Source organism: Nanorana parkeri, unplaced genomic scaffold (genome assembly GCF_000935625.1).
Source record: "Nanorana parkeri isolate BGI_ZX_2015 unplaced genomic scaffold, ASM93562v1 scaffold127, whole genome shotgun sequence".
NCBI classification, from domain to species: Eukaryota; Metazoa; Chordata; class Amphibia; order Anura; family Dicroglossidae; genus Nanorana; species Nanorana parkeri.
The window spans coordinates 1191872-1204927 of NW_017306395.1; the positions used below are offsets into that span (position 1 = coordinate 1191872).

Sequence of the window (13056 nt, forward strand, 5' to 3'; positions counted from 1 at the left end):
GTTGTCACATGGGGGTGCACATTTGGCAGCCCATGAAAGTGAAAGCCACCCAAATTACTTCTAGTGTAAAACCCGCAGTCAGCTTTACACATGTAAAGAGTCTCTGCTTTCAGGGCCCCACTGCTGCTGCTGTTTGGTCATACTGGTCAATACTAAAAGCTGACCTCCAGGCAAACTGCTTAATACACAGTTCAAATACAGGAGTTAGAGGCGTAATTAGAAACCTCAGGGCCCCGATGCAAGAAACCATGAAGGGCTCCCCAGGGAGGCAATGTTGGCACCTCGGTTGTTACCGGGGCCGGGTCCTCTTCTTCCTTACACTGGCGCTGGTAGCTCTGCCAGTGACAGGATTTTTTTTGCTACCAAAAGTTTTTAATTCTGGTTCATTCAGTTGAGTGGAGTGGTGTTGGAGACGAGGACCAATGACTGGCGGCCATAATATTAGACCACTAGGATAAATACTCTTTATATTAGGACATGCATATTCATGGCTGGAAGCAAGCAAGGTCCTTCTTTTCTTTCCCTCGATAGGTTGTTCTCAGGACCCTGAGGTGGGAGTCTATCTCCCCTTCTGGGCGTCTCCGTGCACTTCTTACTAGTGGCATCCTGGTGGTGACTTGCCACTGCTTTCTCTAAGTGTGTGAATCCTTGCACCACTTATGTAATTTATTTAAAGTGACCTCCCTTTCATGAAGAAGCGCAGGCGATAAAGAACCCAATTAAACCAAAATGTCACTGAATAAGCATCCAATTTTTTTCTACAGCTCTAAATCTAAATAAAAAAGACACTATGTAACGTGTTATCAATCACAGTCAGAATTTATAGCAACTTGTTCTGCATCTATTGACGTGCCTAAGAGAATTATGGATATTTGTTCAAAGATAATAAATTATTAGCCTTAAGTAAAGCATATGAACACATTTCAGCCCAAGCAAGTGTCAGTCTGAAACACAAGGATAAAACAAAATATTACACACACTTATAGGTAGATTAATATACCAATATGTATGATGTTTGTTTTATAATGTGTTATATGAGTATTAACAGATATTTATCTCTTAAGAAATGTGATAAACATTTTAAAACTCATGTCCAAATAAGAAGCTACTATGTCAACTGCAAATATTATATACATCACAACTATTTGTTGCAGAAACCAAATAACGGACCAGAATATTTAAGGCCCCATGAAACCTATGTGGTCCATTACTGTTATTACATTATTACTACATTTTATATCACATTATTAATGCGGGATAATTTGCACGTTAAATTGCACTGCGTTAAGGCAGCCTATTTTAAAAATAATTATTTTTCAATGGGCTGCCAGCACATGGAAACAGACAAAAAATATACCCACTGGACTTTTTTTGTTTTTAAAGTGCTGTGTGTCGCAGTAACGTGTATTTTACCATGGCTGGTAAAACACCACAATTAAAGGGGAAAGGATCACATGTGACACTAAATCTCATTATTGGAATGACAGGAATGTAATGCAAAAGTGGAAAGATGATGGTGATTGATTCAGGATAAAAACTAGCTCCCATAAACACATGTGGTGTCTTGGGGTGCATTACAGAATGGGCAGGCAGCTTACATGTACTGGAGGGTCTACAAGAACACTTTGAATTGAGATCACAAAGACACATAGAAAATGGATTGCCAAACCCAAAGTAGGAGTCCAAAAATGAGGTTTAATTCAATTAAAAAAAGATCAATATGAACCACATTTGTATCCAATGCATTTTAGGGGTCTGAAGGAACCCCCTTCATCACAGATTGTAACCTAATGATCTAAGGAACGAAGAATGCAATGCATAATACAAAATGTTATTTGTGGTCTGTGTAGACATACTCCATACCAGCTTGTTTCAAAAAGTCAGCTTTTGAAAAGAGATCCATATGCTGGAGTATTAGCCTTGGGCACAGCGCTGCAAAAAAGTACTGCAAGTGGGGTGTGAACTGTGCCCATTCATAACAAAGCAAATTGCCTTGTCTAGGTGTAAATCAAGCCTCCCATCAAATATGCAATTGTATCTCAAAAGATGATTGTGATGAGTAAAATATAATTCCTTATTAATAATTTTTAGGGGTTCCTAAAAAAATATTAAATGTGGGATAAGAAATTCTTTAGCATATATATTAACCAGAGGTCTAATGTTTGAAAAGATTCTGAGGATGGTTTGGCTAGAAAATGTTCCCATGAAAGTATCAAGCCACTGGTCCTCTCATCATCATACACTTGTTGAGTATAGCAGATGTATGTTATCTTGCCAACAGCTTTGTACTCCCTGAACACAAGATGGTGAAAAAGACAGCATTGCCCCCATAACTCATTTCTTCACTGCGTGTCTGGGGAGTGTAAATATAACAAGCCTGGCTAGGAGACAGTATCTAGCAGCCTCTGATGCTCTCTTTCTTCGACATTTTACACTGCGTAAATAAGCTCCAGTGTAGCAGTTTACAGTTGGGCAAGTCACACAGGAAAATAGCTCAAGTAGTGCATTTCATATAAACATACTACAAAAGTACTTGTAGAGGGAAGAAGGGTGCAAAAGTATAAATGCACATGTCCTTGTCACTGTGATAACAATAAAGTGTAACTCCACTTTTGTTGAAGTAAAAATAATCCCTTATGGGTGGTCTATGTACATTGCAAGGATTTAAACAAACTTTATTGCCGATTCTTACTTTTCTCTGCTCTGAAAAATAGCTATTTCACCATGTCCTCTTCAGACTGTTTCCTAAAAAGGAGGGTCTGCGTTTATTATGGTCACCTGAGCACAGCTCAGTGTCATAATAAAGAAAGCTGCAGTGTCTGCATTCTGTTAATAGACAAACATTATGGAGCATCACCCCAACAATACAAAATTCTGCAGGGGGTGTCTAAAATTGTACTTATTTTAGTGTAGAATTCCGTGAGCCAATTAACAAATGCAGGAAAGTACATTTCTGGGGGCATTACCTATCATGCTGCCATATTGAAGTGACAACTTTTAAAACATTGAAGACAGCTATCGGAGTCGGAAAATTAATATTAATATAAAATGACAAAATGGCCTGTGTATCAAGTTTATATGCTTTATTGCTACATTGTAGCTGGGTCCTCACAAATTGTCCATCTCTAAATTGCTTAAAAATGAATGCTAATGTAACCAAAGCATTATGGTTTAAGACTGTGCATAAATGTTAACTGTCCCTTAACTTTTTTTCCCTTTTAGGTCATATCTGAACTACTCATTAACTTTAAAAGTAATATTTTAGTTATAGTTAAAGCCTTTTGGCTTAAGGCAGTCTCTAGCTTCATATAGGTCTTAGGAATGCTAACAAAGTGATCCCCCTGCCTAGGTGTGCAAACCCAGGAACTCAAAGTTATTGGATGGATCCAATAGGGACCCCAGAAAGACGTATAAAAAAAAATACCAGGTGGATTATCTATTCAGAATCTAGCAAAAACTTAAATATGAATTTGGGGGGTAAATTGAACCTTTAAATGCGCAATGTCTGGTTCCAGATTGCCCAATATAATCTGCCATTTTCATTCTAAATGTACCATATGATGTCACTTAAACCAGACCATATCAGTATGCATCCAAAATACTATTTTTTGGAAGAGGTAAAGAGAAGCTCTCCAGGAGTACTACACTGCTGCAAACAGAACATGCTTTAAAGCACTTTTTACGCAAACATTTAAAGCACTGACACAGAAAGTTTCTAATATATATTGTATGATGAAACAAACTGTTAAAAAACCCTTTTATCACCACACATGTAAATCAAGAAAACTATGCAGACAGGGAAATCTGATGCTGGCTTACTTCTGCTTAAGAGAGAACAGCAGCAAACCATATAAAAACGTCCATCCCAAGCAACCATTTCTTTTACTTACAACTTTGTTTATTAATAGCTGGACTCGCTCCCCATTCATATGAATTCACAGTATTAACATTCTGAGGGTGACAGTAAGAATATATTAATCACATTTCTGATCTGTAACAAAACCATTCCCTTATTGTGCACCTGATCTCAGACTCTGGCCTTTGTGCAGTAAAGTAGTGCTTTAAAGCCCTGGTGTCAGATGCCGGCACTCCATCACTGCTCTGTCGTGCCTTTCTGGCTCCAGGGCCACAACTAACATGGCAAGGCAAAATTCATCACAAGGGTGAGCAGTGATCGGAGCAGCCAAGCCTGACCTGACTGATGACTCCTAGAGTAAGCTCTGAGAATTTACCGCTTGTGCCAAACCCTTTGTGGCTTTATGCCACTTTTAACCCTGTCTGACCAGAACAAGGAATGACGCTCCTTATAAAGTGATAACAGCTTTGCACTTGTATAGGACTGAATACAAATGTCCAGGAACAAGAAACCAAACTATAAACAGTTCAAACCCTCAAGTTGTTTTATACCTTAGATTTTTCCTGCATTCCAGTTCTCTCTTGGCATATGACGGCAATGGCAGGATTATATGTACTGTATTATGTCAGGCACTGAAGAAAGAATCAAAACTGGATATAAGATGATACAAATTTGAAAAGAAAGTTTTGGAAATGCGTGTACAATCAATAGGAGGGAGACAAACAGATTTTGTCATAATCCCTGATCTTATGATAGTGAAGTGTATAAAATAAACTTTGTAAGCCAGATTATAGCCATGGAAAATATGTGTTTGTTCATTTAGAAGTACTTTAAACGAACAACTAACACATTTAAAGCACAAATAGCAAAAATCCATTAAAGAAGAAATCTGGTCAAATAAATAATAATCATTGAAGTGGGGCTAACCCCCATTTCAAGGGTTAAGTGCTCGTTTTGTTTAGGGAGCTAAAATAACGGTCATACTTACCCGACCCATGATCCTGGCTGGCTGTTAGATCGGTTCCTTCCACCTCGCTCCCCCTCCATTCCAACGCTCTAAGTTCCAGTGAATCATCACGTCCTCTACAGTGTATTGGACATGAGAATACCAAGGGACATTCCATCACTGGAGTAGAATGGGTGAGAGGCTGAAGGAACCGGTCAAGTAGTGCTAAGGCAGACAAAAGGAAAGTCAGAGGGGGTCTGGCCCCTCAGCCATTTTTATAGAACCCTCACCAGATGCCTGTCAGGTTGCGTGATTACTGTGTCTTCCCCTGCCCAGGCAACTCTGCATCTATGATCCACCATGTGCGTCACCACTACTCATGACCAGGGTGAGAGGGTGCCTTGTATCTGGAGACCTTCAGGCACAAAGTGACCCAAGCTTGAGCTGTGTAGTGGCCAAGCTTTACCCTGTCTATGTGCGCGCAGAGTCACAGCACGAGAAGGAAGCATGTATTCAGCCAGAGTGCGCACCAGGGTGAGAGAAAATGGCGGGCACATGCTGAACTATCCCTAGGAGTGCAACACAAAAACTACGCCAGAGCTTCAGATTTAACCCTGTAGGGCCCTGGGCCTACTGCATGGGGGTGTTCAGGGTCAGGACCCCACCCAGATGGGGCCATGGTTCTCCTGCAGCAAACCACACATGCTGCACAAAGTGCTAAGGAGGGTGCTGAACACAGGGACCAGTGGCTAACATGTTACATGAAAGTCCTACATCTTCCTTCTGGTGGGTTCTTAGTATGGTCTGCCAATAAGAAAACAGATCTGTATAACTGCTGGAGGTGCTGCAGCATTAGGAAAACATCTTAGATGAGTCGTGCATTGAAAGATCATTAAAAAAAAGTGCAAAAGTGTGTACTTCTCTCAGAGCATAGTATTTATTATAACTTTATAGCAAATATGTGGATAGTATAAAGAGGTTTACATAAAATAATGCTAGGCACTTGTCACTCATGAATATCATGTCTCGGGTTACGGCATATATCCGTTTTCATTTGCTGTAATCAGAAAAACACACCATCGCACCGAGTGTTAAGTATAGTGAGTCGTCATTTAGGAATCACAAAAGAGCCAGAGTCAATACAGACCTTGACCTCCACAACTTGTCAAACAAAGCTGACATTTGGATGTGAAAATCATCTACGGCACTCAAGGAGACAAGATTTTTAAAGTACACAAAGCAAGGAGAGCAAATGTACAGACCTAAATAACAATTCAGTTGTTCCCCAATGGGAACATTGATTTATTCCATAAGAAGCAAGATTAGAGAAACTATGTTGAAATTGCCACTGCCTTTAAACTCAGGTAAGGCTATTCTTGGCCAATTTGCTGCCTATGGTGAAATATATGTTTTTATTGCATAATGAACACAAAACAAGCCGGTAAGAATGCTTCCAGAAATAAGCGTGTTAATAGTTTATGTTAATCAATTAACAAAATGGAACGTAAATGAACAGAAGAGAAATCCAAATCAAATCAATATTTAGTGTGACCACCCTTTGCCTTCAAAACAGCAACAATTCTTCTATGTACATTTGAACACAGTTTTTGAAGGAACTCGGCAGGTAGGTTGTTCCAAACATCTTGGAGAACTAAACCACAGATCTTCTGTGGATGTAGGCTGCCTCAAATCCTTCTGTCTCTTCATGTAATCCCACTTACAGGACTCCTTGTTCTTCTTTACGCTGAAGATAGTACTTAATGACATTGGCTGTATGTTTGGGGTCATTGTCCTGCAGCAGAATACATTTGGGGCCAGCCACACGCCTCCCTGATGGGAGAAGTATTTGCTTGTATTTCTCAGCATTGAGGACACAATTGATCCTGACCAAATCTCCAACTCCATTGGCAGAAATGCAGCCCCAGACTTGCAAGGAACCTCCACCATGCTTCACTGTTGTCTGCAGACACTATTGTATCGCTATCCAGCCCTTCAGCAACAAACTGCCTCCTGCTACAGTAAACTATTTCCCATTTTGACTCATCAGTCCAGAGCACCTGCTGCCATTTCTGTGACCTTGCGGGCAAAAAGCTATACCTCTGATGTGAAAACAAGGCTAAAGTGACACAACTGTGCAAGGAAACATAGGAAGAGGGGTGCAGAAAAATGGCATTAGGTGTTCTGGACTGATGTCAAAAGCTGAAATATTTGTATGTAGCAGAAGGCAGTTTGTTCGCTGAAGGGTTGGAGAGCAGTACAATAATGAGTATCTGCAGCAACCGTGAAGCATGGTGGAGGTTCCTTGCATGTCTGGGGCTGCATTTCTGCCAATGGAGTTGGAGATTTGGTCAGGATCAATGGTGTCCTCAGTGCTGAGACATACAAGCAGATACTTATCCATTCATGCCATGCCATCAGGGAGGCGTGCGATTGGCCCAAAATATATTTTGCAGCAGGACAACAACCCCAAACATGCAGCCAATGTCATTAAGAACCATCTTCATCGTAAAGAAGAACAAGGAGTCCTGGAAGTGATGGTTTGGCCCCCACAGAGCCCTGATCTCAGCATCATCGCGTCCATCTGGGATTAGATGAAGAGACAGAAGGATATCTATCTTTTGTGAGCTCTCCTTATGAAAATGATAGGTTCTGCTTATTAGATACTGATTACATATACATGGATCTCTGTTGAATATCTTTATTGTATGAAAGTTGATTATAAACATAAAAATATGTAAATCTCTGGAACGTTGTTGGATTTCACCTGTGAAAGTTCAAAAAAAAAATATTGAAAGTGAAAATGCTAGTTTCCTGGATGTAATACTGGCCTTTTTGAGTAATTTTTAATCATTGACCCAGAACAAGGACACAGATGAGGACCGACTCAAAATCATATATATATCCAGTAGTTAAAACTAAATAATGATTAGGTGTGTTTTTTGGGTTTTCTTTTAAAATTTTCTATGTGTTTTACATTGCAGCCCAAATTTTAATTTTTGTGTTCGGTTTTGTGTTGAAATGGGATAAAATATACTGACAGGACCATCTCTAAGTATAGACAATCCATAGAGAAGCTATAGATTCCAGCACATTTCTACGTCGGCTTTTATATCCCCCAAGGCAAAACGCCAAGTGCAGGTTAATGGAACAATAAAAACAGCAATTACCCAGAATTCATTGGGGAGATGCTTTGTGAGCATGGATCCCACATACAAAAACCCTCCTATGGAAGGAATTTCATGTTCACCCTTAAATCAAGAACCCCTTTAACACCACCGGTCAAGGGTAAATAACGTATGACTTGAACAGAGATTTACGCACTTCTGGCCTACGGTTATCATAATCAATCAGTGAGAACAATCGAGAGCAGCAGCCACCTCAACAACCACAGTTCTGACCTCCCAGGGGACAGGTATAATCAGAACCTCAGCTGGCAGCGAAGATGCTGGATTATGGCAGCAGGACTGACTGCTCCATTGCATTCTGTTTCCTGGGATGCTGAGCAACAAAGAGATTGTGAGAACCCTTAACACCCACAACTGTTATGTACAAAGTGCACTTACCTACAGCAACCAGATATATTCCAGCAGTTCAAAGCAGTCAGACCATTGAAAGATGGTCTATAATGGAATACTGTACTTTGCCTAATAAGATGGTTTGCACCTATTTTTTTAATGCATATATGGAGTACACAAATCATCTTGTATACAAAAAAATATTTGCAGAGCCCATCATGGTCTATGCAATATTAGGAAAAATAGCATGCGTGTGGGGAAAAATTAATGTTTGGCACCTTAAAAAACTGTACACCTGATTATTATTTACAAGCCACACATGAGTTATAAAGCAGTTGAATCACTAGAAGTAATATGTTTGACCCATTTTGAATGCAGTAGCTGGGTTTTTAACAATTAGTACAGTTCTTACCTGGGAGAAAATGTGATGTCCAGTTCATACAGTCGGTCTTTGAAGACTGATAACTCTTTATCAAACTCTAAAAGCTGCAACACAAAATAAGGAAAGAATTAATGTGCATGAAATATAATATAATCACTTACAGTACTAACACGCTCCAAAGTTTCATTTGGAAGTTTACAGAGTGCGGGTCACTGCACTTTGAGTGCAAGTACATTTTTACTTGGACTATTACATAAAATGGCAATTGATCCCAATGACATCCGTTTAAAACCCGCACTCACAATACTGCCTCATCCAGTTTTCTTTCTGCCTACGTTCCAAATCAAGTTGGGATGTTCACTTAACCTGCCAATACACTGCTCGAATTTGTGATTGGTTACAAAACTACAATGTACAGTCTGAGTGAACATGGGGAAGAGAAGACTGCTTGCATCATTTGAGCCAAGGCACAGTCACTTGTCTGGTGCTCAAGGATGGGTTTTTAATGATAAAAGGTGGAACAGTTAAAAAAAAAACCCCCCAAAAAACAACTTTCTGTATATTGTTTGTTACACGTCAGGAACTTATTCATTTTGACTTTTATAATTACTGAGAAGTCCACTTTTTAGAATCCAATATGTGGTGCTAGAAAAGGAGCACAAATACAAACGGTTTGTGTACAAAAACCCTATGGGAGAAATGTGTCAAAATTGAAGCAGAAAAAAATCTGGAGCAGCTGTGCATGGCAACCAATTAGCTTCTTTCTATATTTTGTTCAGTTAAGATTTGAAAATGAAATCCGTAAGCTGATTGGTTGCCATGCACAGCTGCTCCAGTTTTAATAAATTCCCCTCTTTGGATGTACAAAAACCCTTTGAATGTCAATTATACCATGGTGACTTGTGTACATTGAGGAGAACTGACAATCAATATGCACAGTTTTATACACAAGAAATTGCACAAGAAGAGAAAAAAGTCAAGGAACGGGAAAATGCTAAAATAGGAAACCAAAATATACTGAAAATTCGGGGTCACAATAAATTGTGTATTAGGTGGCCCGTTAAACCTTTAAAACTGTGGTGCATGTAGATGAAAAGGAGGAATATAAGAATTAGTATAAGATAGTATAAGAAAATAAGCATCCCTTAGTTTCGTAAACACTATGACTTTACGAAACAACCTATTCCATTTTATGCTATGTTTATTATAGTGACAGGTATGGACTAAGTTTCAGGTTGATGGTATAGAGACATAGGCCTATAAATACCTATAATAAAGGATTCTAATATATAGAAGATGTTTAGCTATGCTCAATACCTCCAAGGAAGCAGGAAAGCATAACATCCCCTGTTCTTAACTAGTGCCACTTCCTTACCAAGCGTGTGTGTCAGCAGAACCAAGCCTTCTCTGACTGCTATGTATTTACTTAAAATTCATTAATCACACCCCATCTCACAGCTGTGATGATACCATTGTATGAGTGGTGGAGGTTCTGAAGGAAATTATATTTTGTCCTATTTTCCCCCTCCTGCCAGCACATAAATCATTTCTGAGATGTGCAATTAGTAGGTACTTGTACACATTAATCTGTGTGAAAAGCAGCTACCTGAGCCACCTGGATTGGTGATTACGTAGGCCACAATGCTGCTATCATCTCTAGAGAGGCCAATCTGGGATTTCTGGATAAGATGGACATCTCTATACTATATATTTAAAGTGGCATTAAAGTAAAAAAATGTTTCCCTATCCCCGATGTTAAGTAAAGCACTTACCTTAAATGATGTCTCTTATTCCGATCTTCTTTCCTGATGTTTTTATCTGTCCCTCCAGCGGTGCGGCGGCTCTCCGATCCAGCGGTGTCTGCATGCGGGTGCACGCGTCCATACACTTACCTTGCGTCTCTGCTCGTCTCCCAGCCGAGAATCCGAACTGCGCATGCGCCCGCCCCAAGATGCTTTGCGGCCGCCTGAACAGTTTCATTTTCTCGGGCGGGAGCGCGCAAAGAAAAAAAGTTACGTTTAAACCGCTGTTTTAGTGTTTTTTTAAATTTTGTTAAACCGTTTGCCTATATCTACTGCTTGATAGCAGTAGATATAGGCAAAATAAACCAGGAGGGTTTAGAACCCCTTTAAGATTTCCTAATTGGGAATTTTTACATACTGTTCCTTACGCACTTGTAGTCACCTATAGTTCATTAAACTGGGAAACAAAACAGTACTAGATAAATAGATTCATAAACAAAAACAAAGAAAGAGATGATCGATTCAAGAACAGAAATCATAGAACCTATTACAGGATAATAGGTAGCTTTGCTTAAAACTACTAACAATGCCCATTATTAATATGCCAGCAATACAGAGAGCAATACGCTCAATTACTGTCAGACCATTTACTGATTCTCCCTTCTCCTAACATGTACATCTATCAGCCAATACATTTGGCAAGTTTCCGATGAATGCCTTTAATACTGCCATATTATTTCTACTTCTGGGCATGGATTATGTGAAATTCTAACCCAAAGTATCCCTTGAGATTGTGGCCTTCCACGGTCCACTTATGCTATCTGTTGATATATGTGGGGATTCACAGGAGAAGTGGAAACTCACAAACCTAGTAGATTGTGCTTTTACAGGAAAGGGTAGCACCTGACCCTTAAAACCATAACCTTAGATGATGCTCTTTTTAAGCCACCGAGAAATAGTGGAACAAGAAGCTGGTTTCACTTTGCAGGGACCATCAGGGGTGAGAAAGAGGCATCAGTCCTTCAAATGGAAGCAGTAGTTGCAAGTTATATAACACAGCTCGAATTACGACTAGACAAGGAAGAGAAATCGCCTTTTGATGTGATGGTGGTGGACATCTCCATGCTGTTTGGCCAGCTCGATGCGGATTGGCCGTGAAGCCGGCATCCGTCGAGCCGGGCAAACATATCTGATAATATGGCGACACGACCCCCACCCTGCATGCACCTCATTCCCCTCACATAGATCCTTAGCAGCATTGATTAACGTACTAGTCCCTCGGCCAGCTGGGCAGACACCGATCTCCAAGCTCTCTGGGATCTGCCCACTTCTCCTGTGCGCACAGCGCCCACAATATGGGTTCTCAGCCTGCTACTGCGCATGCACAGGATTTCTGGATGAGAGCGCTGAGCAGTCTGCGCATGCGCAGGCTGAGGGTCGATCACGTGGGCGCTGTACACACAGGAGAGGGCAGATCCCAGAGAGCGGTGTCTGCCCAGCTGGCCGAGGGACTGGTATGTTAATGAATGCTGCTAAAGATCTATGTGAGGGAAATGAGGTGCCTGCAGGGTGGGGGTCGTGTCACCATATTGTCAGATCTGTGTAGCCGGCCTCGATGCCGATTGGCTGGGAAGCCGGCTTCCTGGGCAAATCAGCATCCAGACGGCCAAACAGAATGGAGTCGGCTTCACGTGCAATCAAGAGGCCAGGCGGTGGGTAATGACACGCCGCCTGCCTTCCTGATTGCCTGGGAAGCTGGCTCTATGCTACCGGAAGTAGCGGTAATGGTACCGGCGAGTACAGAAATATAAATATCGGTACTCGTACTCGATACCGAAAAACTGGTATCTGTGCATCCCTAGTACTTACATTACACTTCCTTTGCTAAAAAAAAAAAAAAATCTTGGGATTGGGGGGGGGAATTTATGCTTTGCAAGGTTCGACTTTAATAATCTTAAACTTTGCTTGAAACTTTTGGGGAGGAGGTGGGGTTAACACCCCCAGTAGCCAGGAAGTGAGGTAAAGACAAAACAGCAACCAGCTATTCAACTCTAGTTTTAAAAAAAAATTCAGGCTCGCTTTAATAAATTATAACTATCAAACTGCAGAGCTAGGTTAACTAGAATGGACCCCCTCCAAATGCCACTGAACTGAGTTTGTTATTTTATTCTCATGGCTGTGAGGATTTCCTCAGCATCCCGATGTCCTCTGCAATCCACAGCATACTAGTAAGTTAAATGGCTTTACACAAATTGACTCTGTGGGGTTGATTTGCTAAAGGCAAATAGGCTGTTCACCTTGCTGGAGCATTTTCCCTGATCTTTGTGAATGAGGCGAAACTTCCATCATACAATCATGTGAATTTTCATTACATTTAATAACAGAAAATTCCCTTGCACAGTAAAAATTGTCCTGGAAAGTAAACAGCTTATCTGCCTTTATTAACCCCTTCATGACTGAGGCCCTTTTTTCATTTTTTGCACCCATGTTATATTCCACATTTTAGGCCTGAAAATGACGTAAAACCCCCCAACATTATATATTTTCTGAATGCCAAGACCCTATAGAATAAAATGGTGGTAGTTGAACATTTTTATGTTGCGCAATATTAGCGC

The 13056-nt window shown here is 40.5% G+C and overlaps 1 protein-coding gene across 2 annotated transcripts in view; it reads right to left on the reverse strand.

Annotated features, from left to right (window-relative positions):
* The window catches only part of INPP5A (inositol polyphosphate-5-phosphatase A), a 337691-nt gene that overhangs the window by 25253 nt on the left and 299382 nt on the right, over positions 1 to 13056 (reverse strand). Inside the window, exon 13 of one of the 2 annotated variants that reach the window (XM_018553704.1) lies at positions 8730 to 8804. In XM_018553704.1, coding sequence (XP_018409206.1) covers positions 8730 to 8804 — 75 coding nt within the window. The remainder of the gene's footprint in view (positions 1 to 8729; positions 8805 to 13056) is intronic. The other variant, XM_018553705.1, reaches the window with a different exon arrangement.